The sequence below is a fragment of the Streptopelia decaocto genome, assembly GCF_964273445.1.
Source record: "Streptopelia decaocto genome assembly, chromosome: 16".
Classification (NCBI taxonomy): domain Eukaryota; kingdom Metazoa; phylum Chordata; class Aves; order Columbiformes; family Columbidae; genus Streptopelia; species Streptopelia decaocto.
Genome location: NC_138671.1, coordinates 3,483,353 through 3,511,308, shown reverse-complemented (window position 1 = coordinate 3,511,308; position 27,956 = coordinate 3,483,353). Strand labels below are relative to the sequence as shown.

Below are 27,956 nucleotides of genomic sequence, written 5' to 3'. Positions count from 1 at the left end.
TTCAATTCAGAGTTTTCTTTATTAAAATACCTTTTCACATTCCGTATACTAATGCATTTGTATGGACACTCATGGGATGCTGGAATGAACATTTGTCAACAGAAGAGTGCTATGAAGTCAGTCATTTGTGAAAGGCTTTTGGTACAAACAACATTTGCATAGGGAACAATAAATTAGAGATATTAGCCAGTAACTGGAGCTTGAAAACTTAGACGTTTGGAATGAGGATATAAAACCCTTTTGTATTTCTTGCTGGTTTTGCGCCTTTGATGCAATGCTTAAAGCAGTAACTATATATGTATATACAAATCCATGTCCTCTCTTTCACTATTTTCTAATTAAAATGAGAACCTTCTTACCTGTGGCCCAGATCTTGTAGTAATTTAATCTTTAGTAAGAAAAGGAGAGCAATGCAGTGTCAAAGACCAGCTGGTTAGGAGGTTGGGGACAGTCCTTTTTCTGTTTTGTGTTCTTTTTTAAACTAATGCAACTGAGATTACTATGGGCCACAAAGATTAGATCCAGGTCCAGACTGGATCCATGTTAGTGGTTTACGATACTATAGAGAAAAAGGATAGGCATGGAGTTCCATACTGGACTAACTGGCCACAAGTACAACTACAGATCTCTCCTAAAAATCAAAGGAATAAGGATTACACATAACAGGATTTTCAGGTACGAACTCATTGATCTGGGTGTAGTATATCCACCCAGTCCAGACTTGTATTTTGCATCATCCAAAATAACTGTGATGGGCAGTCAATCCTTGGAGAGCCATCACACCCAACTAACCAACAAGCATCAGAACTTTTAAAGGGAAAAGCAATTTAGCGAAGAATAAAGCATATGTGTGCCCCTACTTAGAGAAGCACTTGGTAAAGTACTGAATCTCTGAACAGTTATTCAAGTTTTTAGAGAGCCCAGAGCTCGCTGTTCCGTTAGGCCCTCGTTACAGTGTAGTATCCAAGGGAGCTATAAAGTAGCTGGCTCCAAGACTGGTAGCAGTCCCGCTGCTGCAGCACCGAGAGTTCAGCACAACCTGCAAGATCATGTCCAAGTCCACACGTGGCTGGCCAAGCCGTGCTGAGCTCGGTTCTGCCACAGCGGGTACTGCTAACCAAGTTAGCTAGGTTAAAGCAAGCTTAGATATTTCTACATCCTACTAGCATCACAGTAGTTAGTGCAGTGTAGAAATGCACTCCCTCGGCTGTAGCTTCCCCTTTTATTTCCTCAGAGCATGATGAATCAGACGCTAGAAAGGCAAAATTGCATTAGCAGGAGAAATGAAAGATGGGAACCTAGGTCAGTGGTTTCTAAAGCCACTTTCCTACGAGAATTTTTGTTTGTAATTTTTTCCATTGAATCCTTTAGGAACTTCTCTATTGTTCCCCCTGAGGAAATAAACTTTGAAAAGAAGAGCCTGGCAAACTCATAAATAAGTGCTGCAGAGCTTTTGAAACATTTGCAACATCTTCCATCTTGGCTTGTTTTCTTCTCCCAGCTGATCTTTGAGGTGGCTGCTCTAAGTAGCATCAGGATGCCCTTGTATTCTCTGTTGGCAACAAGACCAAAAAGAAAGGTATGAATACAAATGTCCCCCTGCCCTCTCCTGTCCTTCTTGATCAATACAAAACTTTAAATATAGTAATGTATTCCTTAGAGTACTATACAATGAGCTAATAAATACAGTTCCTGGGGGATATATTAGTATTATCTTCATCAGATAAAAAAGGAGATAAGACAGTGGGAGATTTAGGTTAACAATCACAGGCTAGACGGCAATACTGTTAATCACCAACATCTGCAGCTGGGCGCTTACTGGCAGAAGTTGGATTCTTATGGGAAATGGTACTCAACGAATCTGAAAGTCAGATCCCACATTTACTAGTAGGTGCCCAGTTGCCACAATTAGACCTTCATCTCCAGTCCCACAAGGGTGAAATCCTTTTCCTAAGAAGCACATGGGTATCTCAACAGTGAGCAAGGCAGTGTTCAACTTTTACACAGCACGTTTCTACAAAAGTCTGTTCCTTTGAGCTTTGAGATACCTATTCAGTACACAGCAGGGACACGGAAACCTGGCACGGAGAACCACAAAAGGCAGCGTGCAGACGGAGGAGTCCCCTGCGCTAGCCAATGGAAAGGGCAAAAGGAGATCCCAAACTTCATTGTCTTTACATTATATGACAGAAATAATTCTGTCCACTGAGGATTCCCAACTGTCAAGTCTTTCCTGACACCAGTTGCCAAAGCAAGTCTTCCTCCAGCAAATATCTGCTAAGAGTACATGGTGGCCTCTCACCTAATAGTTTCGTCTGTCAGCACTGAGGCGCCTAATTCCTTTTGTGGACTTACCCCCAAAGGATTTGCCCCATGAGTCAGAGGCAGGAATTCCTGGTTTATAATTCAATGTTTATTTCAGAGTATCACCTTGGTTTTCTTATCCTGGCTGCCTGAAATCCCCCCCAATTCTAAATGGACACATCCTTCATCTTCATTTCCTGTCTGAAACTATTGTGCCACGTTACTGTGCACAGTTCAACACGTGCCAGGTCCCCCTTCTGAGCAGACTATGTGGTGCTGGCAATGTGGAGAAATGCCTTTATCTCTGAGAATTTACAAAATGCTTTTGGGGTCACTTGAGTAAGATGAGAAAGTAGCTGAAAAAAAATGGCAGAAATTTATCCAAATCGATGTAAATTGTACAGGTTTCTGTCTCGAAGGGTACATTCTGAGGCTAAACAAATAGGCAGCTAAAAGTACACTATGTCCCAACCGAGGCTGCCAGCCCGTGTACCCCTAGCACAGAATCAAACAAACAAACAAACACACACATCTAAGAGGTAACAGGGGAGCAGGAGATATGAAGTCAGAATGTACCGCTGAGGTAAATTTGACACAATACCAATTAGTATTTGGCGAAGCGGCTATCTCATTGTTAAGATATTTCCTTCAATATGTTTTCAGAAACTGGGACCATTAAATAACTTAGAAAGATCGCCAGCTCTGATTTCAGGAAGGAAACCTCCTCCCAGTTCCTCTCTAAGTAATTCATTTCTTTTGCAAATACTTCCTATGGATGGCATTTAAGATAGAAATTTTTGAAACAGAAGAAAAAGAGGAAAGCAACCCCCAACCCAAAACTTTGGGTTCATTTCTAAATGACCTAAAAGTCCAAGACATTCAGGTTCAAGGTACTCTGGACTGCAAATCGGTCAGAACCTGTACTGCAATTGGGCCTTTTTGTAGATTTGAATTGTATATTCAAATAATTGTACATTCAAATAATTCAAACTGTAACTGATTGTTTTTCTAGTGCACCACCTTTCTTGACATAAGACAAACACTTTCGATGCTTTTGTGTAACACAACACTTATTGACAGTACACAGTGTTTACTAAAGACCTGAGCTCAATTTTATAAGAGTCTCTCAGTGAAGATGAAGCAAAGTTCCCAAATTTCCACGCTATATTTATTCTGACAGAAACTACATCTGGGCAAACGCACAAGAGCAGGGCCAGCACTCGTTAAAATGATTTGCTTCATCTTTCTTTTCCACAGTGCAACACTCTGTTTTGCCTGTCACTTCTGGAAGATCAACGCAGAACTGCGTAAGATAACAGAGTTTATCTGAGGAGTGGACCCCACACGTTGTTATTTGAATTTTGAGAGTGAAAGGGACAGCAGGACATGATGGTGAGTCTCCACCATCATTACTGAAACAAAAAGGTTGCACATTGTCCTGTCTCAGAATAAAACTCTTAGCAAAACATCAGTCTCTCTGCTGTGGTGCCCTGTGTCCCACACTTCTGCAATACCTATTGCTTCCTAAACAGACTCAAATCCTGCAAGTGTTTTGACAGGTCCCTATAGCGAACTAATCCATCTGGCACTTCATGTGATTGAGATGGCAGCTGACCAGCCTGGCTCCTGAAGGGCTCCTTTCACTCACAAATTGAGGGAATAGAAGATCGAAAGCAATTTCACCTCTGAGCCAAATACTTCATTTGCCTATAAAGAAGCAGAACAGCTGGGGAGGAAATTTAAGCCACTTGATCGCTTTATAAGGAGCATTTTCCTTTTCATGAGTAGAATCAACAAATCCTAATTTGGACCAAACTTCTGAGGTACATCAAAGTTAGGCATTGTGTGAAAATGAGCTACAGAAAAAAAAATGTTGCAAGAAAATAATGATAGAAAGCACCTTAGGAGCTCCCTGCCTCTTCTGTGCTCATCTGGGTTGCCTGAAAAGTGCTGAGAGGCAAATGGTGAGGATAGAAAATCTATAAAGAAATTTATCTATCCAGTCCAACTTCAGGTCAAATATCTGGAGAGTTCAAAAGAGACTTTTTACTCAGTTATGGCCACAGGAAAATAAAACAAAAAAATCTTCATAAAACTTTAGTCTTTCACCCAATGTCCATTAAAAAGGATGCAGGGTGTGAGGGGGAGAAAAAAAAATACAAAGAAAAAAGATAATAATTCCTCCCTGAGCTTACACCTGATGTCTGTCACAGCCACTCCTGACCATTTTTCCTTTTGCGTTGGACAAACTTTCTTTGCGTGCCCCTCCAAGGAATGCCTGGTATAACACACAGGAGGGTTCAGCTCAATTTATTTTTAGAAAATTGAGAGCAAGGAATAAAAACAAACCTTTAAACTAAGAGAGACAATGACACTATAAACCCTACTGGCCTGTTAATATATGTCTGTTTATTGTAACGCAATCTGTGACCTTCAGTGCACTGCCACTGTCTGTAAATAATACAATGGGCTGATTTTTTATCCCATGGGGATGTGAGTGCTGATGGAGCCTTTCAAAACTCAAATGGATGCCATAAGCTGACGTCGACTGCTATTGTGATTCTTATTTATGAGTCTTTCTCTTTTTTTTTTTCTAAGTACAAGTTCCAAAGTCACAAAGTGGATGGCAGAAAAACACCCTGTCTGCCTGGCTTCAGGTTGGATTAGGTAGTTTATCTAACATTCAGGAAAGTGCTCCTGAAATGTATGTTCCCTGCCTCTTGAGAACAGAGTGACAGCTCATTCAAGACACCTATTCTTTAAAGAAAAAAATCCATATCACAGGCTTCTTAGCCCTGTAAAGCTGTTCACTGCCTCCAGAACCTTCACCGAACTCCTAATTGTCTCACTGAGATCCTCCATTTAGGGATGGGACCATAAATGTCAGCATGAAGATTTGTGGTACATATCCAAAGCTGTGCAGGTGTTCAACACAAATGCTTGGAAGATCAGTATTTGTACCAGCACTGCCGAACAGCAGTCAGTTGCATGGACTTTAAAGCTGACCATTCTATAAACTTCGTACTGAAAGCCTGATCAGTAAGAATCTATCTGAAGGGATTGCCCAGTAGCTGTCTGGTAAAGGTCCTGAACAACAAATAAACAATGAAAACATAGCAACACTTGAACATTATCTTACTAGATACACAATACTCTCGATCCAATTCCCCTATACATGAAATGTATACTTACAGAATGCCTGTTTTCCACAGAATCTGCAAAATAAAATACAGTGTACAAATTATGAAATGATACATTGCAGAGTGATCAGTTCTGTGTTTCAGAAAATAGACTTTTATGTTTAATCTAACCTTCTTTGTTCACCTTGCAATGATATAAAAATGGTACCTACAGCTAAGGTTCAAGCTCTGGCCCTAAGAAGCATCCAAGCGCCAGCTTAACTCAAGTACATGGGTGGGACCAGACGTTTCAAAGACCATGTGGAACAGTACATGCTCGGCAGCTTTCCTGGTTCTGGTTTAGAGCAGAAGTCTCTACTCCAAGCACAAACTGTTACTGGATAAAGAAAGAGTCTTCCTTTCAGAGGTAAGTTCTCATGAGCATTATATTTCCGCTTCCAATCCTTGCCAGGAAAATAACATACTGCAGGAATCCAGTATTGGATACACCTTTCAGAGCCAAATAAGATCCTGCAAGGACACCTGAAATATTATTAATAAAAAGATGCTTGTTCCCAAGGCAAGTCTGCGAGCCAGCAGGCTCTTTCTATTCAGGATCAATGGACGACTTTAAGATTAGATCTTATCCCCCCCCCGCTTTTTAAGTGGACTTAGCTATTCAGAAGTTTCAGAGAATACCTTCAAATACTGAAACAAATATTTCTTTGCTCTCTGAAAGTAAGACAATTTAGAGACATGGGGAAGTGCTCCTTATGCCAGTGCATAAACTTAATTTCAGCATAAAACTGATCTCAGTGTTCAGCAACAGGGATTCCTACATGTCTAGTCAGTTTGCTAAGTAACAAATTTAAAAGTAACATGGGAAGCATGTACAAGGTTTTTGTGTCCTGAAAGCTGACAGAAGTGAACAAAAACACTGCTGATCCAGTGCTACATCAAAGCTTGACTTTAGGTGGACAAAACTATATGTAAGGTTTACGAAGTGAGGTATTAATGAGCTGTAGCTTAGTCTTCTGTCACAATGTATTGTGCTCACAGGAAGAAGGAAATGAGAAATTTTGTATAAATTCCAAACTTCAAACAACGGGATGTTTGCTACCCCAAAGGTACTAGGTCACAAGAACAGATATCCCACCTCCTTCTTAGCTGTCACCCAGCTCCAAAATCGTGTGGCTTTCCAGCTAAGTATCATATCTCTGCCAGGAAAATGTCATCGTCTGTGTCCTTTGAACATGCCGCTGGAAGGCAAAATGATTTCTAAAAGGTACCGATCAGGTAAGCCAGCGTGTAGCCTCTAATGAAAGCACAACAATATGGTGCTTTTGTCGATTCTTTGCTACATCATTCTTTTCACAACCTTTTTATTTCATTCTTGTTAAAAATGTGAAGTGTTTTTTACTTGAAACACACTGATTTTACTGTGAGGAAAGAGGAGAGCTCTTCAAATGACACCTGGCTTTCCCTTAACAACAAAACAGGGAAATGAGATATCCTGGATTCTAGTCATATACAGAAGAACTGGCCAAGCTTCCATAGCAGGGCAAACAAACTGGATATTTTGTGAAAGGAATCGGAGGTCTGGTGCTGGTGATTTCTAAAAGATTCCCAAGTCTAATAAAGGAAGGTGTTTTATGGATTTCTGATGGATTTAAACTCTTGCTATTGCTTTTCGTTGTTGGGGTTTAAAATTCAAAGGACACATTTTTACGAAGGAACTAATTAATGGCAGGAATTTATGACACTTTTATCCCCACCTGCTCTGCCCTTTCTTGTTGCTAGAGGTTATGGAGAAGAGATTATATTCCTAAAAAGTCACAATTCACAACCCATCTCAAACCCACCTCCAATACTGGTTAAAGCTAAGATGCTGGATTATGGACTGAAGATGCCGAACTGCAGACACATACAACCTTCTGCCAAGCCTGTTATTGCAGCAGTAGCTTCTAACAGAGAATCTTGGCAGGCAGTTTGGGAACCGATCTTACACAGGGCATGCACGCAATTCAGCTCCGCATTTTAGGTTCAAGCAAGGTCAGAAGCTCCCTGCATATTTGAGTCTTACTGCAAACATCTGGCTTTGTCTAATTTTTGGCTGAAGCTATTATAAGCATTTGGCTCTGGAATCAATGTCTCACAGATGCAGCCTTTGGTCTAGAACATGTCTTGAAACCTAAAGATCCGAAGAATTTTTGTTCTGGAGAAGTGAAAAGTTATTTGCATGATTTCAGACTGCATTCAACTAGCATGTGCTCATAAGGCCCGAGTATGAATAACATATTGAACCCTCAGACTCTGCAAGTTTTCTCTATACCAGAAAAGGCATTCAGTGGGAAATTCTGGCTAAGTATAGAGGTGTTAAGCCAAGGTTCAGTAGCAGGAAAGTATTTGAGCAGATTTCCGGATTGCTAGAACTGATTTCTGATAGTTTGTTCCAAACCACTGAATGCAATGGGGATTTCTCATGCCTCTTTCCACTGGGATATATTTATTTTTCCATAGCACATTGTTGGTTGCAATAGGATTCATAGAATTTCCTGTCTCACCACTGCAGTTGCCTCCAAGTGACCAATTCATTTTTCCAGACTTAGCAGCATAAAGGCTGGCCCTGCATTTTGTTCACTAGATTTCCATTTTCCTGATAAGAACTGAAGAGTAGTTGTCTTGCAATAAGCCACTGTGAGTTCAACTCAGTGCACATTCAGACCAGTGCAAAGCCTGTCCCTGTATTTGTGAGCTTTGGATCTGACACAGAGCAAAGGTGGAGTTCATTGAAGGAGCAAGAATCTACTGAAACATTGTCTTCCACAAGAAACGCCCTGAAAACTGTAAGGAACTCTGTGAACTGGAGTTGTCTCTGCTCTTCTCAGCAATACGAACAGAACAGTGCTACCCCCAGAACTGGGAGCAAGGGTGAGGGAAGGGCTGGAGCTGAGATAAAGAACCAGTATGGAGATGCTTGGACTTCCCCTGCTGCCTCTCGGGAGGATGAAAGCGGTGATAAAAGTAAATAATCTGTCTGAAAGAGCCTCCATCCACCCAGCTGGACTCGGTGTGGGACACACCCTGACCCTCCCTCGGGAAGAGCAGCAGCCGCCAGCCCGGCCTCTGGGGACTCCAGCGCAGGCAAAGGGGCAGCGGAGCCACAGTCAGTTTATCCCTCTTGGCAGCCTGTTGATTTAGACAATTGCCTGTTTTGCTTAAGTCTCGAACTGTCTCAGTTCTTTCTGAACAAAAAGCAACAGCTCTGGGACTGGGCTGGATATTCCTGACTCTCAATATACTTTGACCTTTTCATAGAACAACCAGAGAAAGCAGTATTTTAAGGAAATTAGTTTGTCTTGATAAGCGTGAAGGACTTTTAGACAAAGGTTATTGACCTGACTGGTACTAATTGTGACTATCCTATCCTATCCTATCCTATCCTATCCTATCCTATCCTATCCTATCCTATCCAATCCTATCCTGCCTATTGCTCTAGAAAAGGTTTTAAATCAATACTTGGGTGAACTTCCTAAACACCAAATCTTTCTCAGAATTAAACTAACGTTTCAGTAACAATGCGATGACAATTTCATCTCTCTGAGTTGCTTCCAGAGACAATGTGAGTGATCAGCACCCTTCTTGAGCCTCCTGTTATATCAGAGGAAATGTAGCATCCAACTAAAGCCACTGACATTCTCTATCTACAGTGCTATTATTTGACTTTCAATCAAAATACACCTGACTAGACTTGAATTTCACAAATGACCTGCTTTTCCTACTGTTAACGGGTTAACTGTAGTTAACCACATGCAGGACTTCTGGCTTTTGAAATGTGCATTTGACAGTTTGTTTCTGTTTATCTTTAATGTGAACACCTCTTTAGGCCTGGTACTCAGAATAAGGAAAACAGCACAGCAGATATGATGGGAATTCTTACCACAATGTGATGGAGACACTAAAATGATAGTAACAGGAGATAACATAGCCAATACCAGGAAAATAAAAAGAAAAGGACTAATGGCAGGTCCTCAGCGCACTGCCAAAGACCTGGGCCTTGGCAAGAATCAGAGCATGATCTGCACTATGGATTCATGATGTGGGATAAGGACGAGCAATAGCTGTAGAATTCAAAATACAAGAGATGTTGGTTACTGACATGGGACCTGCCTTACTGGGCACAGCACTGACAGCCAGGAGAAAAACAAGGAGGCAAAGTATTTTAGCTCAGTCACAAGGAATTGCATGGAACATAACTACTACTGACAGCTCTTCAGCTTCCTCTCTAGGAGACACAATTTCTGGAATGCGCAGACAATTCCTTGAAAAGACAAAATTGCTTATGAAGCGCTTAATTCTAATTAAACAAACCCAAACCACAACTGTAACCAACAAACAAATAATAATAAAATGCTACGTAGGTCTTAGGTGTTAAATCTGTCAAACTGTGGACCTGACACCGATTCCCAACTTAATGTAATTTGCCCAGAGGACACGTTTGTCTGAACCGTTAACTTCCTGAAGTAGATTGTACTCTTGGGCATTTGCTCGAAAATCTCTAGGAATATTCAAATGTCGTGAAAATCATAACGGTAAACCAACTTCTGCACCAACTAGTAATGTTCAACATCTTTCACAACTGGTCTTTAATATACTTATATTAATATATATTAAAGTACTTAAGAAGATAGATCTGTTTTCTAGGGATCCTCCACTGTATTTATACTTTGCCACCTTGCAATCACACAGCCTATCAAAAATCAACGTAAATGTTACATTTAAACTGACTGTAACCCTATCCAAAGCAATGGCACAGCTATGTGATGCACTGCTTATCTATTTGAAACACTTTTCCTGTGTATCAGTCAGGAAAAACAGACGTGATTAAAACAATAAACTGTTACTATGTTTCCAAGAATAACTGAAACTCTAGAATGTTATGCATAAGAGAGCAGGTGGACTGCAAGATTAAGGGGCGTTTGCATATCATCTGGCTAATTCAGCTCAGTCTTTCAATCATATCTCATTTTATTGCAGTTCCCACTTTATGGCAAGTGCTTTGAATTATAGCTCTGCTGTACCAACCCTGAGTTTACACTACAACTCACAAAACATCCTTCTGGTGTATAACACTTTCCGTTATGTCTAAAATAGGAATGCTGAAAGGTGTAATAATCGGCTTCACACCCTGGCAGAAAGCAAGCGAGGGCTTATACAATCAGCTTCTGCAGCTCGTTACAGGTGCCGTTCGCAGTCACTGTAAAACCTTTCAGAATGTAGTGGTCTTTGGGTTCAGCCCTGAAATCAGCTGTTTGGTTTTGTTTTCTCACGTTCCTGCCAGGTGATCCTGCACAAAATGCCTGTTCTTTAGTGTGAAGGATATTCTGCTTTTCACCGCAAAGTTGTGAAAAATTAGTACGACATACAGGCTCAGCACCAGTCAGGATTCTGAAATTCTGGTCCCAGTGTTGTCGCTCTTTAAAGACATTGCCTTAAACAAATGACCTAATCTCTCTATTTATTCAGCTGTAAAATGGAGATTAAAATTGCCTTTTAAGTCCTCACAAGGCAAAATTAAGTAATGTTTTCTAAAGTACTTCAAGACCTTCACATGAAAGATTCCCTAGAAACAGAATACTGTGTCAGAACAGGTGGGAAATCCCTTATAAAACAGAAAAATAGCAAATTGAAACACAATTATCAAAAATTTAAAATGGCACACAACAAAGCCACATGGCAACATGGATGGGGACAAAATCCAAACAGTTAACAGCCCTAATATTTACAAATCTACACTTCCTAACACAAGAAGAAGAAAATCATTTCTGAATGAGTCCTTGACAAAGTGTGAATCAAAGCTTTTAACTCAGTTTCTGAATTCATTACTAACAGAACAGTTATAGACAGCAATTGCCAGTAAACAGCTAATGCCTTTGTACAAATGTCTGTAACAGGAGGTGGAGGGTAGAGTGGCTGGCACATACAATCCAAGATGGTGCTTAAAACAAACAGCCCACCCTACTGCAGTGATCATAATGCTTCAAAGGCTTTTAGAGGTTGTTATTGGAAGCTTTACAGATATTTGCTGGAGTTATATCACAAACTAGTGTAATATTTTATAACATATGGCAAACATGCTCAACTAAGAGGAGAAGTGTTGTTCATTAGCAGTTTGAGATAACACAACACAACACAGCATCCTCATCCCTACCAGGGTATGTTCTGCTCCAGATTCAGATCCAGATGTATGGCCCAGCTACTCAGCAGATACAATACAAATGGCCTGATGAAGTAGATATTACAAATATTAATCTCACTGCATTAAATATCATCGGTTTATGTGAAACCATGAAGGTGTTATACAATTTATCAACACCTGTGATTTCGTAGCTGTCCTTCAGTATGTTCCTATGTGACTCAAATCTCTTTATTTATGGCATTTATCTTCTAAACTATTCAGTCACAAATCTACCCCTAATCTCTACACAAATGCTTCCTTTATATGTTTAATTTTTCACTAGCTTACTTACCATTATTAGCTTTTCTGATTTCACTATAAACTGTTTCAGTCCCCTTCTGTACAGGAGCTGGAAAATGTATTGGCAGAGAATCAATTTATTTTATTTATTTTTTTAAAAAAATTTTTGTTTGCCTTATGAAAACTCCTTAAACAGAACACACTGTTCCACTTTCAGAGGAAGGAGTCACATAAGCAGCAATGAGCCTGTGAAGTCTCTACGAAAAAGCAAATATACCCCCTCCCCTAAACCCAGACTGCAAGGTTCTGAGAGTGAGACACGTCTCTCCCTCTGTATAAAAATAACAATGCAAATAGACTTCCCTTTCTAAATTTGACTTTAACATTCTAATACCTTTCTCAAATTGATATTGCTTTAATTTTACAGGGACAGCTACCACGAGATAAGAGTTTCTCTGGATCACTTTGAAGAGCTTCAATCTGTTCTAAGGATTTAGGGATCCTAGACCTGAGGAGATCTGTCAAGACTAACTACACGCCCTTTTTGGCAACCAGCCTGATTAAATCTTATGGGCACAAAAATAACCTAATTTGCTGTTCTTTGTGAAATGTCTCAGAGGAATATTTGCAGATTTCACACTGGACAGCTTCTATTGAGGTGCTATCCGGGAAAGGTCTCCTCTCAGTTGCTCAGCGTGGCAGACTTGCCCGTCAGTGCATTGAGATCAGCTGAACAGAGCTGGAGGGAAAGCGAAGAAGACTTGTGGAAAGATAGAAAGAGGAACAAGCAGACAGGGAAGATTTGTGCCTTCAAGGACACAGCTGGGATGCAAACGCAGTTAGTCTTAGACACTCATTTTTCAGTCCCTTGGGTTCAGGAACAAACCCCTGTAAACCTCTGCTCTTGTATGAGCTGGAAAGCAAAAAGCTCTCCCGTGTTTGCTGTCTGGTACCTGTGAAAACCTATCCATAGAGTCTGGATGCCAAACTACAGGCACTTACCCCAGGGAGGGGAAGGGCAGAGCCTTGTCTAAAGGCCTGAAAAGAGCAGGAACTCAGTTTCTCTACAGTCAGTGTAAACACAGCTCTGGTTCATGGGAGATTAGAACAATTTCCTTCATTTCTTGTATGGTTGGAGATTAAGAATCCCTGGGTAACCGCAATAAAGCAAAATGCTCCAGAACTCTGTGCATTTAAAACCGCTTTCTTCATTTGGTGTAAAGGCTGTTGAAGGATCTCAAAGTGTTTCAGAAAGGTTAATTCATTTCAGTTAAACTGAGTCTCTTAGAAAACCTCAGAATTCTACCAATATCACCTCCAATTTCTGTGGATCTTCAATAAGTCTCAAAGTTAGAATTTTTTAGTTAGAGTTTTTTTAAAAAAATAGAACATGGTTGTTCTCCCTCTGCAAGAACATGGAAAGAAAATTCACATTTCTGGGTACAGAGTCGTGTACTTCAACTATAACAAAACATTTAAAGAATTCCGACATATTGGTCTATGGCCAGACTCAGAATCAGGACTGTTACTGTTCTGCATTTCTATGAAGAACCTAAGTGTCTCTCGCACCACATTTGAATTTCCCAAAGTTAATTTCATTGTTTTTAATTCTGTTAAGCATCATTTAAATGTTGGGAGCTAACACATCAGAACTGAGTTGTAAAACTGCTATTAATTTCACTGACAGTAGGAGTTACACTTCACCGAGTGCCTAATCACAGCTTTCAAACTTGCAGGTTTGGCATGAACTTTCTTTGCAAAATAGTCTGAAGATCTTGAAGGGCATTTCATATGCTTATGGACTTGAGCTTAAATGATCAATTAAATTGCCAGTGAAGTAAATAATCTTCTCAGAATTTTAATGAGAGGTAGCTCATTTCATTTGGAACACTTATTTTTAACAAATTACAGTCCTGAATCTGCTCCTGTGAACTCGCTGGAAAGACTTGGTGGGAGGCATTTCCTTAGCTTGCCTTTTTTTTCCCCTCCAAACTAATTTCATTACATTGCGATATAATGCCAGTGCGCACGTTATTTTCTTTGTCAATCTTCCAAAAGCCATCTCAGCACTGAAAAAAATGTGCAAGGAGAAATTACCTAGATGATTTGACATTTTGTTCCCTCTAACTTGCTAATGTTGCTACCCTGCAGATAACTAACCAGCTATAAAAGAAAGAGCACGTTCTTACTCAGCTGTGATCAGCCGTTCCTTGCTTCTCACTTCAGGGATATTTCCTGATCTTACTTTAGCACTGGCCTTTGGTTTTGCTTGGATTAACAATAAAGGGTCTAAATAATTTTGCCATCTTTTTGCACAACTAAGCTTTAGAAAAAATTAGCACTATATTTTTGTCAAGCATATAATCTCCGTAAGTATTCAATTTAATCTTTCTCTGGAATTACCAGCTCTTTAAATATCAAATTAACATTCCTCTATGACTACCTCAAATAAGAGCTGGACTGTGTAGCCCCACCTCCACCTTATATTTGCCTGGCCTCTTCACCCCAACTTCAAAAAGCATCTATCAAGTTATTCCCACATTTAAGTTTCAAAATAAAGCAGTGAAACTTTGCTTCTAGCAAGTTTACCACTCACTATCAGTAACGCCATAATGAACTCTATTCTTTGCTCCTCACAGAGAAGCATAATACAGATAAAGTTTTTGATGAACTAGTCTATTCACCATTGTCCTGTGTCAAAAAGTATTTCAGAAATTACCAGCTACTGCAAACAGGGCTGGAAAAACAGGGTGAAAACAGTGTTTTTAAATGTAAGCAGTTCTTCACTGTCAAAGACAACATGTATATCCTTCTACAATTATGTAAACTTGTTCTGAGGTGGCATTCAATTATTCCTAATTCCCAAAAGTGACAAAAAGGCCGCTTGTTCTAGCCTGGACACTGCAGTACTTATTGCAGCAATCTTTCACAATACACAAAATATGATTCTCCTGCTCCTGAGATGAACATTAGAATTGACAGTGACAACAGTGGCAGGAGGAACAAAGGATTGGGAAGATAAATTAATCTGAAGTTAGTCCTGAGAGATCAAAGAAATCTGGAGTTCTTCAAAAGGCAGAAGGAATCAGACTCTACGTGCAGCCTACAGGAGGAGATATGCATGCCCAGAAAAAAGGTGAGTGATATCCTTTGTCTTTGTTTTGAAGAAGGGCTGCAATGAACAACAGCATTGTTGTCACAGCATCATCTAGATTAAGGAGCGCTACTGGCATGAAGCTGCCACGCTCACAAAACACAACCTGCTCTTACTTTGACAAGTGCCAATATCGGACCAGCGTCAGGGAGTAGCAACATGCCCCCAAAACATAACCATAGAGGCCAGACAGTTTATTACCTCTGTGAGGATCAAGCGCTGACACTTCAACTTCAGTGTACTCCACCTCCTCACTCTCAAGGTCAGGTCCTGCCCCAAAAATATCAAGAAGATGTTTCTTTGTAGGACTGCACGCTTCATTTGAGCTGTGGGCCTGATCCTGCTGCCACTGCAATTAATGGACAAGTCCTCATTTGACAGATGCAGGATCAGGCCCTACTCACAGCAGATGTGAGTTACTCTGCTAAGAGTTGTAAGGCCAAGCCATTCCTAAGGCTCATCCCAATCTGAAAGGCAGCAGAGCAACTCAAGACAGGTTTCTGAAACTGTGGGACATGCAAATTGTGCCAAAAACTTTTACTTTCAACTTAACACCTTCAAAAGTGGCACAACACAAACAAAGCAGGGAATTATCTGAGAGTCTCTCATATTCCTGTTCCAGCTCTTCTCTCTTCTGTTTCTTCCCCTATCATTACTTTTTCCTCCTTTTCTATGGCTGCTATGGCAGGACACTTCCCATTCTCCACTTTCCTCACATTTAAAGCCTTCTCCAAGTCTTTCACGGCCTCCCTCAACACCTCTCATACTCTCAATTTCTGCTTTGCCAATAAGCAATTTCAGCACTTTCACATTGCCCTTCAAGCTCTCCACAGAACATCTACAATGGTAACTCATCTTCCTCCAAATGCTTTGCTGCCACAATGCCCACAGAGAGCCTGGCAACAATTAGACACCTGATTTACTCAGACTACTGGCTGACAAGTGTTGGCTACCTGGATACAACAGACACAAGAAACAGCTGTTGCTTTCTGCTCTGTCTTTTCCTTAGGGTGGAGATGGTTTTCTACTAGATTTCTGCAAAAGTTGGAAGGAACCACAACAGTCATCCAGACTGGAATCTTGCAGGACTGCCTGTGGATTTTTTAGAACAGAAATTAGAGAAAGACCTAATGATTAGAACAGGCAAGTTTTGGAGCAAGAGAAGAAAAAAAAAAAGAAAGCTGACGAAAACATTTAACCCATGAGAGACAGAGAAATAAGAGAAGCAGAAGTCTGTAGACAAGATTTTTTTTAAAATGTTCTGAATATTTGTTGTTTAGAACTTAAAGTTTTGAGTGTGAGTTGTATTTTTATACCATACTTCATTATATGGCCTGGAATCCAGCACAGTTAATTGTACTTCATAACACAGTTGGTAAGTGGATTATATCGTTGGCATTTTGCAGATAAGGAAAAAGAATTAAGCTCAGCAAAGGAAAAAGTCTTCCCTACTATCAAAGAGAAAAAGGAAAGGACTGGATTTATCAAATCCTGATTACTACCATTAGAAAACACCACAGCTTTCAGCCATAAAATAATTTAAAAATCTACTGTTCAGATATGAAATTACCTTTACTCTCATCTGCAGATTTCACGTGATTTTCGTTATCTTCAATGTAACCTGATCCTAAAATATTAAAGGAAAAGTTGAGCTGACAATATTTATTATAGCAAATCAAATAAATGAGTTACAGAGCTACAAATCCTATTGTCATTCTATTCATTTATGAATTCTACTTCTAGATTCACATCTACGACAGTCATATAACACAGGTGGGAAGAACATGGCTTTTAAAGTGATCAGCTAAAAAACACCCAAGGGGTAACTTTGTATCAGGTGCTCTAAACAACTTGTCCACCTGTCTTTGTAAGGTGCACTGAGGTCCTGGCATGAAAGGTGCCCTGTCACGGCAAGTTAACATCGCTGTACTGTGGCTGGGTCACAGGATCATGTGCCACAACTCAAATTTCCTCTTTGAAATAATTTTCTTTCAGCTGTGTCAAAACCAGAAAGTAATTTTCTTTTACCATGATTCCCCAATCTGTAATATTGTTCAGTGATTGCCTGGTAGAAGTGTCTGAGCAGACTTACAAACTGATCTTTGTATAAGACATGCTTATAAAAAACTGATAGAGACACTTGGGAGAATGTTATTGGTGTTCCTCTGTATTCCCAAACCACAGAGCCCTATCCAAACAACAACCATGTAAGTTCAAAACTTTAAATAAATATTTAATTAAGCCAACTCACTAACAGTCTTACAGAAAAACTATCCTACCTGAATAGTAGTCTCCATCATTGGGCTGTCTAGTCAGTTTTTCACTTGTCAAGTTTGTAGCCAAGGCAGAACTGAAAAGCAAACCAATAAAAGTTGATGTTATTATCCCAAATCAGTCAAAAACAACAACATGATGATAAGCAAAGACCCATCACTGTCTGTGCTGACTCCCTCACATTCTTACCTATTGAAGCTAATGAAAAATTTGCCTCTGCCTTTAAGAGAATCATAAGCAAACTTTAGGGTCAAAAATGTTCCCTCTTGCATTCCTGTTCTTTAAGGCCTCTGTATTTTTAATTCCATATATAAATGCATTCACATATAGGCCTGACATTCTCCTATTTCTCTTAGCTGGCCTTTTTTTTCTATTTTTAGAGTATTTCCTCATCCTGTTGTTGTTGTGTTAGCAGGTGGTACATGAAGCACGACCATCTATTGTCTGCAGGTGTGTTCCGTAATAAACTATATTCATATGGTGGAAGGCCTCCAGCCCTTATAACAGAAATACTTCGCCATTACCATAAAGCAACTTTTCTTACCCAGACATCTCCAGGGATGGTCCTTTAGCTTGACAAAGAAAAATAAAAGCATCTATTAATAGATTGTACAAGCAAAATAATTTAAAAGTAAATATCAAAACAAAAATATAGTGATTATCTACTTAAGTCAGAATAATTTCTCTTGGCTATCATAAAATTAATTACCTAGTGTCTTACATCCTATTTATCACCCAGGTCCCTTAAATGCCTCTTTCACACAGAACCTCAGATTCAAAACCCCAGACTTCAGCCCAGCCAATTCAAGCAGTTTGGGACATCCAGATACTTCAGGATTTTGCAGCATACTGCATATCACAGGATTTTTGTTTAACCAGATCTACTTATTTTCTGAAAGAACAAGATCTGAAATAATACTTTAATGATAAAAGACAAATTCCTAAGTGAAATTGTATTATGGTGTCGGGAGAAAAACAAACAAAAAAAAATCACACCGACAACCTAATAATATTAAATGCCTCAGTTGGGACCCCAAATCAAATTGTCATAGCTATATAAGGAATAAAAAACCTCCTCAGGCCCTGTCGGCCTCTATATTGCACGAGACTGAATTCCAGACCTAGGACTGCATCAGAACAGTGCAATTCTGCCCTATTTCCAACCATCTTTGCTTCACTAGTGCCTTCCCAGCACCATTAGTTAGATCCTTCCATTCTGCCCAATGTGCTTGGAAGGCTTCAGCATGCTTCCAACTTAATTTGGGCCACCCAAAATTTTAAAGTAGACTTTTAGGTTTTTCAAATTATAGTAAGTCATCTCCTGAAGCCTCACCCCCACAAGCCTTTGCTCCTGAAACCAATGCAAGTTTTCAGCTGCAATACATTGGTCACCACAGAAATAGAAGGGAACCATTCATTACCCTTTTTCTTCTTGCGCAAAAACCAATATAAAGCGAGAGTTACTGCTCCTACGATAAGTATGAGGGCGAACGCAGCAATGACTCCTTTCTTCCAAGTCGCTAAGATGACTGGAAATAAAAAAAGACATGTTTAAGAGGGTAGGTACAGTGACAGGTTATCATTACCAATTTCTGCTGTTCCTGAGCTTTCATTTTATTTCAAATTGACCTTCTAACACACTGGAGAAGAACTTTAAGGAGACTTGCATGCAAAGTTCACTAATGACTGAAAACTCAGTACGAGTTGCTTTTGGTTTGCATCTGGCTCCATTGGCATTTGAGCATGCCTTAAATTGTTGTATGTAAGCTAGACAATCTCTGTTCATAAACGTATCTCTCTGTTTAATTTTCGACAATGATGGTACAAAAACAAGTAAGGGAGTTAGTAACATCCCAGACAACATGACCTCACCCATCATGATGACATAGTATGCATCTTACCATCAAAATTAGCTTACCACTGATGGTTATTGGATGGCTTTTCACATCCACGTTAGCCCGATTAGAAGCCACGCAGAAATATGTCCCCGTGTCCTGCTTCTTCATTGCTTTCTTGTGCCACATGACTCTGTCTGCATTTTCAATTTGTTCAAATAGAAGAACTTCACGATCAGTTTTTCTGAAAAGCCTGAAGTGAATTGGCCAAGATCCTTCTTTCACAGAGCAGAGAAAAGCAGTCTCACTACCGTCTTCCACTTCTCCATATGGAATACTGCCCAAGCTGGCATCCCTGATTGGTACTACAGAGTAGTAGCACAAAGAAAACAAGTATTAGCTCCATTAGAAATAATTTTGCTGATAAAAGATGATATTTTAGAAATACTTGCTTGAATGCCATTTTTCCTAGCTAAACAGAGACTGAATGCACAGTATTAATCTTTCTGAACAGTCTCTGCAAGGCAGCATTATCTAGTAAATATTTTTATATACCCAGAAATAGAGAGGGCACTATAAACAAACAAAGCAGACACAGAAAGAAACTAAATCCATTACACAGAAGTCACTCAGCCTCTTTTCTTAAACTCCTTTGGATGCCACTCAGGTCCCAACCTACAAATTATTTAATTTTCACAAATAATACACTCAGCAGTTCAATAGTGTAAATAATTTTAGTCCCATTTATGTAACTATGCCTTCATAGTTATATAGAGAGTTATGCTAACTTATTATACCTTTCTTGTAACATTCAATATACCATAGTGAATATCAGCAGATAATGGATCAAGCTCTTCAAAGGCAGAAGCAAGTCTCAAATTCTAATGGTTACGGAATACAGCAAACACAATGAGAGAAGTTAGTTTGCACTTGTATGTTCGAGTTGTAAGAATATGCATAGTCAAAATACACTTTTTAGGTTTAGTAGGTAAACTGCTGCTGTAACAGCTGGGATACCCTGCTTCCAACAAAGAAATACCTGTTTGTTAAAGAACTACAATTATGCTTTGTATTTGTTTGTTACTTGTATTTCAAATTACCTTGACTTTAAATCTCACTGGACAAATCTCATCAGAGTTCTATCATTCAGCTTCTCTCTAGTGTTAGCAAAGCATATCCTGGTGGAACTGATGAACTTAAGGTGCAGTCCTACCCCTATAGTCTAGGCAAATGCATATAGTGTATTAAAAGACCTGTTTGGAGGCTCAAAGAGTGGAGAGAGTGCAATAATCCAAGTGACTCAGAAGAAAAGTAATAATTATGGATGTGTCTGTTCTAGTCATATACAACTCAGTGTCAAAACTCAGAGAGAAACCAGCCTGGTAACTACAAGTTTATCTTATTAAAACCAATACAATGTAGGTTCAAGCTGGGACACAAAACTGAAAACTCCTTGGTGGAGAGAGATCTTTCTTTTCAATAGGTCAAGAATAGACTTCTGCTCTGGTCCTGGACTGCTTTATAATCAGGTTAGGCATATCTAAAATACAGTTGACACATTCAAGAGAGTAGCAAGGAGCCAAGGATATGGGTTAAAAGGGCTCTACAAGTGGATCCACCATCACCAGTTCCCTTACTTACAGTTGCAAAGAACTAGCCTACTACAGAGTTATTATTTGCTTTCATTTCTCTTCATATCTGCCAATAGTACACTTGCAAATCACAGCTTTTTCACTTGCACTCCCCTTCTTGGAGTACTGCTAAGATTCCCAGCCTATATCAGACATCGTGCTTTCCTCCATGGACTTCCAATTAATCTTCTTTTTAAAGCTTCAACTACCACCTTCTCTCATAGGTAAAGGATTTTTCCCTTTCTGCATCACACATATCTGGAGATCAGAGACTTTGCCCATCTACAGTAACTCCTAGTTGCTAATAAGGCATAACAATAAACTGACTTTCAGAGCCACTTAGCAATTGCAGCTTCTGGTGTTGAATCTCAGTGCCTATCAAAGCTGCAACTAATAACTGAGGTATTTAAAGAGATTTTCAAAACTGTGGATGTACATCTTTCACCAGGAATCTTGCTAGCCCAGTTATTTTAGTGAGTAAAATCATAGACTATCTCCAATATCATTATATACATTTAATCCAGTCCTATGAAAATCAAACATGAAGCAAATGGATCTGGTCCTGGAATTTTTAATCATTAATTTTACTAAAACAGCTTCTATAAGATTTCAAGTCAGATCTGGCTTTAACATTAACATAGACTCAATTGTAGTTAAATTGATTCAGATTACTATTGGGATTTTTGCTTTAGTGACAAATAGTCTGTGATACAGATCTCCATCTATTTTTAATTCAAGGGAGCAAAAGTTCCATTTTGATTAGTCCAGCATTTGCTGCTACAATTTCAAAAATCAAAATATGACATTAGACAAGAAGAAGAATTAAACAGACTTACCTATTACTGTGACGTTTAGAATATTGCTAGCTTTCATACCACTGGAGTGATTATTTCTAGCATCACATTTGTATCCTCTTTTGTCATTTTGTCTAATGTTTTCATCCAAGAACATAGCATATGTGTCATTAGTTACTCTTTTCTTAACTTCATTTCCTTTGTAGAATGTGAATATTATTGGTGGCGTTCCCATCGCTGAACGACAGATTAACCATAGAGGCTTCCCTAAAACCACCTCCGGTAAACCACTGACAACAGAAAGAGTTGGCTTGGAGACTGGAGCTAAAAGGGAATTAAAAGAAAAAGCTGTTGCAAATTACACTGCATAAGGCTGAAAGATACAGTATTATTTTATAGAAGATATATAAATATATAATATTTTGCTAGTTTGCACACATAGCCTCTATTGGGAAGCTTTTCTTCATTGACAGAATTGAAGCAGAGGGTCACTCAAATAAAACAAAAACACAGATAATGAAACATACATGACTTAGAATAAAATAGCATAGGGGGAGAATGTAAAGGAAAACAAACAAAAAAAAAAGAGTCAGTGCCACAACAGTAGATCATCCAAACTCCAGAACTAGCTCTGACCCAAGGAGTAATAGTGTAGAGCAAAAATACATGCAAGTACCGTCGCATGTATTACCTGACATAGACCCTGCAGCACCTAATTGGGGAGCTCTGGTTCTGCAGCACAGTGAGTCACAACCCAGCTCCTCCCCCTTTACAGACCCGAGAACTGACTGTGCTTGTTCCATGAGAGGGAAGGAAACTGGGGTGTTTATAGTTAGCGTGCTGGTGAGGGGCTTCTATTGATAGCAAAAGCTGTGTTTTTTCTGGAGCAGAGCTATCCAGATGACCTCTGGCTCGCATGGCGTTCTGCCTGGAGGGCCAGAGGGAGGGATACAAGGCAGACACAGACAGAGTTTCAGCTCAAACTGATGACTGAAAAGTTTGCAGAGCATTTTCAGCTCCTGCGAATGGTAATGGGTGAGGGTTTATTTGGCACCTCACAGAATCAAGGCAGCAGAAGGAAGACGTGCTAACTCCCTTCTCCTAGGGCCAGCTCTGGAAAAGTCTGACTTGATTAGATCATGATAGGCCAAATTCTCTACAGCTAAAGATGACAAGCACAGCTCACAGAAATTAATATTGTAAGAACTAATAGCCTGCTAGTTCAAGGACTAGAGACTGAGTCTGCAAGCAGATGTGCTTATTTATAAGCTTACGGTTTGTATTTCCATCCCCCCGGCCCCATTTGGTTCTAAGCCTCTATATCAACTCACCATAAACATTTATCCTTACAGGTTTGCTCTCCTTGACTATTCCTTTTACTTCAGCTTTACAGGTATAGGATCCAGTGTCATTCACATTAACCCTCATTGTTAAGTTTCTAGAATTTTTCAACAAGATGTCTCCATTTGAATTTTTTCGTAATATAGAGAAGTTAGCTTTCCGAAAACCACTAATGCTGCAACTCAAAGTTAATTCTTTATTTTCATCCAGATTACTCATAGAAGCAGCCAATGTTGGCTTGGGGAACAACTCTGCAAAATAAAAAAGATAATTAATTAATTCAAATCGAGCCTAAAAGAATACGACTACCTACCCCAAAGTATACAGAATAAAGGGCATAAAGGAATTTTACAATCGGGGAAAAAATAATCATGTATATAATTATATTTTCAGGGACAACAGAAACTCAGCAATCACTTGAAACCACTTCCTATATGTGTTGTTTTAAAGTATTATTTTAGTTGGAAAGTATTAGTGGCAGGCAAAAATCGGAAACCAAAATCTAAACCTAAACAGCCTTTAACTTAGGGAAACTTTACACTTGGTTCTGGAGGTTACACTTGGATCTTGAGTTCTACCCACAGTAGATTTAAATTTGAATATTAATCCATTGAGTAAAATCTAAGATGAGCAGAGGTGTTACCTGACACAACAACATTCAGTTTGGTTGTTTTAGATGCTCTCCCTTGCTCCACCTTACACAGGTATTCACCACTGTCTTCTAGAGTAGCTACCGTAGAGTATTTCAAAACCTCAGCTTGTACACTCTTCAGTATTGTTTTGTTTTTCTGAAGTAGGATTTCAATGTCACGCATTCGGGCTACGACAGTTGAGCATTCAAACTGTATTCTGTCTCCTTCTGTGATATTACTTGAGGGCTTGGCAATCATAGTAGGCTTTATAAATGGTTCTGCAAGAGAATATATATAAACTTGTGGCCCAACATTTTAACTATAGCAAGTGAAGAAATGTAAAAAGAAAAGCAAAGCAACTTACCCCTGACCGTAACAAGTGTTATGTTGCTGTGTTCTGAGTCTTCAGATCCGTGTTGTACAAATCTACTACCAAAGCAATCAAATTGTAAAATATTATCTGCCTCTTCAACAGAAAATTCCACTTCAGAAAAATTTCTATATGGTTCAAAAACACGTTTTTCTTTAGGTGTTGAATTTGTCTTTATCTTCCGGAAAAAGAAATGTAAAGGAGGTACTTCTTCTGGCAGCTCACAACGTAATTTCACAACTTCACCCTCTAAAACTTCTTCTTTCTCAGCAGTCAAGATTGGCTTGGTCATTCCTTAGAACAGAAAACAAGAAGCAGAGCATTTCACAATCCTGATAGAAACGCTACCTTGATGACTATGGTAGCGATTTATGCTAATGGACAGATGCAAACAATTTACAAGAACTGAACTTTTGAAGACAGCTCCTTTGATGTGTGGCTGCATGTCAAGGCACCTTCGGAAGAACAAAATGTCCCTCTGGAGTATAATACGATCTTGATGCAATGTGTGAAGTATGAAACTTGCCACTTAGAAATGAGCAAGCAAGGAAAGTAAATGTCATCCCAACTTTTGTACCTAGAGGCGCAGGGCTCTGAAGAAAAATTACAGGCCCTGCACAACCCCCTAACTATTTAATGTTGAACAAATTCTTTCTGACTTGCTCTTCTAGGGGGAATTTCAGTCAAGAACACATGGCTAGATTGAGGTGGCCCCTTTTCTTGTAAGAGATGAAAGAGCAAGACTGATATAACATTGTCTGCAAAAACACTCCACAGCTGATAGTAGCTTTGGCAATGGCTGTCACAAAGTGAGAATATCTATGCATTATTTCCATCTTTTCCAGTAATCTACCTGCCCTCACCATTTTTATGATCTGTAGGCACAGGCTTTCCCAGATAGTGCTTTCTCTAGTCTAGGGAACAGAGGCTCAGGACAGGGATGGTGCCACAGCAGGCACGGACTGTACTCCCATCACTGATCTGCCATGTAGCCTTGGGATCATGATTTCAGTTCTGTGCCTTAACATGATTTAGTACTAAATTCTTGTAAAGGACTGTGATGTCTATGGATAAAAAACACTTTGCAAGGCATCCTATTTAACACTATTATTACTTCCCCCGGAAGGCTGTTTTCTTTTTGTATCTTAGAAAACTGCTACTCACCTTTCACCCAAACATGTAAGGAGTTACTAGATTTTGTCTTTCCACGTGCTTCCACGGTACATTCATACTCTCCTGTATCTGAAGATCTAGCCACAGATATTTCATATTTTGCATCTTCTTTGTCTGTTACAGTCATGAATACAAGCTTGCCATCCTTAAAAATTGTAAAATTATGCTTCAGCCGGAAATCAGTATTTTTGCTAATATCAGCATGGCAGACAATTGACATAGGAGCTCCATTCTTTACTTTGACAGAAGGCTGAACTTTGATTTCAACTGTATTGAAAGTAAAAACTTGGGGGGAAAAAAAAAAAGTTATATTTATTTTCAGCTTGTCCAACATAATACTGTTATCTCAAGCTGCTACATTTTAGTCACAAAATTTAATTCATTTTTACCCAAGTAGCAGGGGTTCTAATTTTCCCGGTCAGATCTCACAGATGTTGAGAGCGGTAGCAGCTTTACCTTCCCTGCACAGACACACAAGAGGCAACTACTGATTGTCACAGCACACGCTGTCCAGCTGCTCAGCCTTTGTCTTGAGGGACTGAATCACTGACTACTCTGCTCAGACATTATCTTTCATTTTGCAATAAAAAGAGCAAGAGAGAGTGCCCTTAACTTGTATTCTATAGTATTATCCTACCCCCTTGCTTCGGGGTATGAGAGGGTTTTTTTAAAGATCAAACCAAAATGCTAGCAATTAAATTTCCTCTCCTTTCTCTTCTCTTGTATGCCACACTAAAGCAAATTAGGAATGATTTCACCAAAACATTTATGAAAATATGAACAGCACACCTGTCACTTACATACTATACCAACAAACACCACCAAGTAATACATATATTATTTTTTGTTTTTACAAGGCCAAATTTCATACTGAGCTATAGTACAGCAAAACAAGATAAACTCCGTTACAGATGCACACCAACAACTGAGGAATTAGTTAAATTACTTATTTTAAAATTTTATGTGAAAAAACCCTATAATGACTTACCTCCCTCCTGAGTGTAAAGTCCTGAACCTGGAAAAAAATGAAAAGAAATGTTATTTTCAAAGTTTACAGACCGAGAGACAGTAACGGGAAACAGTAAAAAGCCCAAACAAACCAGAAACACATGTAACCACCCAGATATTTAGTTATCAAACTTACACTGCAAGAAAATCACCAGAAGAGCAAGATACATCTCGTTCCTGAAGAACAGACACTTAATTCCAAAATAAAACAATATTCATCATCAGAGGTGATGCCTTGAGGTACCAAAACCAGGTTATGAGGTTTTCTTTCTGTTGTTGTTTTATGGAAACAGATAAAATTTTGCCATTAAAATCTGTAAGTTTTCCCAGATTTTCAACAGAAACTGGCTAGATCAAGTAATCGTTCCCATTACTGGAAACTGGAAATGGGAAACAATGAGAATCTATCTGCTGCTCACAGGCAGATTACGGTTCAGGAAGTGACTGGACTTTTCCTGAGGGCGCCACCAAATGCATTTGCTTTGTTTAATTTCTTAAGGTGTATTAAAAAAAACAAGAAGTTCCAATGACATTTATCCTGTAGTTCCTGTCAATACGGGTATTTTTAAGTCACAATTAACCATTTAGAAACACAAATTACCTTTGCTGCTTGACCTCAGCAGATCCTTGAGAAAATATTTCCCTTCATCCTGACATGGAGAACTCTTTCGGATAATTCATGTATATAATTATTCACTTTTCCCTTTTGCCTCCATTTCTAGGTCTCTCATCTTTGCTGTGGCAAAGAACAGCTTTACTGTAGGGTGCACAATAAATTCAAATTATCTCAGAAACCATAGCTACTGTCGTCTTAGATGAGAATATTGATAGATGCACCTCTCATACTACCATCATATATCAAAACCACAGAAATGCACAAGATTTTATTTTATGTAGTTAAGACAGTGCAAGGCATGCACAATCATAAAACTTCAGTCCCACAAGAAAAGAACTGGTTGGAATTTCATTTTTCTGCAGAAATCTGAAGCAGCACTGTTGCAATCTGAAACAGAGAATACTCTGGAGCAAGAGTTAAATCATTCCACTTGAGCCCTAACACTGACTCAGTCTACAGGCTTGAGAAAGTGAGTTGAAATCATGCCCTTCAAAAAGTCTTTCTCAAGTTGTGTGTCCCAGAACTCCCTAACTAGTGATTTAGTTCTTCTTGAAAATCAAGTATTTTACTCTAAATCCCTTCGTTTCTTTCATTTGTAGACAGAGTCAATGCTTTCCTTTACTTCCAGTGTCATTTTCCAGGCTTACTAAAACACATCCACAGAACTCTATGAGACATACAGCTTCACTGTTATGTGAAACACCCTTTTTTTGGGGGTCAATGAAAACTGTATTTTTCCCCAAAAACAATAGTTTAAAGCTAGAAGTGTACTTTAATACTTGTATTAGACACATAAGTGTGGTATTTGGCAAAAGGAAGCAGGAGGGAAACACTCATTTGTTTAACAATATATCGGCAGTATGAACAAGCACCTATCTAGCTGTTTTGCAGGGAGTACAGAATGGCACAATAGTCAGAGCCGTTAATGACTAAGAAGTAGCCGGTTAACTAGCGATAGTGTTTGTTCTGCTTAATCCAGCCTGTTTGAAACACACCATCAACAAAAGACTGATGGTTTGGCTGTTTGCCAACCATGGTCTCCAGAGCCATGTAAAGGAAAAGAGAAGGAGGACACATGGCAGGTGGAGAACAAAGGTACATCAACTTTGGCTATTGATAACAAAAAATAGGAAGGAAGGAGATTTCCCCCTCCCCCCATAAAAGAATTCAGCATGACACACAAAGCTCAGCAAAACCACACTAGTGTTTCCCACGAGGGGACAAAGG

General features: G+C 39.2%; 1 protein-coding gene across 4 annotated transcripts; it reads right to left on the bottom strand.

Moving 5' to 3' along the window:
• PECAM1 (platelet and endothelial cell adhesion molecule 1) lies at positions 1–26,817 on the bottom strand. 4 transcript variants are annotated; one of them, XM_082066707.1, is made up of 17 exons: positions 26,715–26,817; positions 26,250–26,383; positions 26,094–26,120; positions 25,097–25,390; positions 23,927–24,226; positions 23,574–23,840; positions 22,921–23,181; positions 21,632–21,913; positions 19,248–19,529; positions 18,751–18,858; positions 17,874–17,901; positions 17,335–17,405; positions 16,626–16,682; positions 15,257–15,325; positions 11,954–12,010; positions 5,497–5,519; positions 1–1,552 (listed from the first exon to the last, which is right to left on the bottom strand). In XM_082066707.1, the coding sequence occupies exons 2-17, from the start codon at positions 26,281–26,283 to the stop codon at positions 1,523–1,525; spliced, it is 2,190 nt and encodes a 729-aa protein (XP_081922833.1). In that variant the 5' UTR covers positions 26,284–26,383; positions 26,715–26,817; the 3' UTR covers positions 1–1,522. The 4 variants fall into 4 exon arrangements, with proteins under 4 accessions (XP_081922833.1, XP_081922834.1, XP_081922835.1 ...); XM_082066708.1 differs by lacking the exons at positions 11,954–12,010; positions 26,715–26,817 and having other exon boundaries at positions 26,250–26,523; XM_082066709.1 differs by lacking the exons at positions 15,257–15,325; positions 26,715–26,817 and having other exon boundaries at positions 26,250–26,523.
• Between the last annotated feature and the right edge of the window lie 1,139 nt (positions 26,818–27,956).

Coding starts and splice junctions, on each gene's coding strand:
- PECAM1 (XM_082066707.1), bottom strand. CDS start 26,283: ATGTATCTTGCTCTTCTGGTGATTTTCTTGCAGT. Junction 24,227..25,096: donor CTTACATGTTTGGGTGAAAG/GTGAGTAGCAGT, acceptor TTCTGTTCTAAG/GAATGACCAAGCCAATCTTG. Junction 1,553..5,496: donor CTGTGGAAAACAGGCATTCT/GTAAGTATACAT, acceptor TGTTGCCAACAG/AGAATACAAGGGCATCCTGA.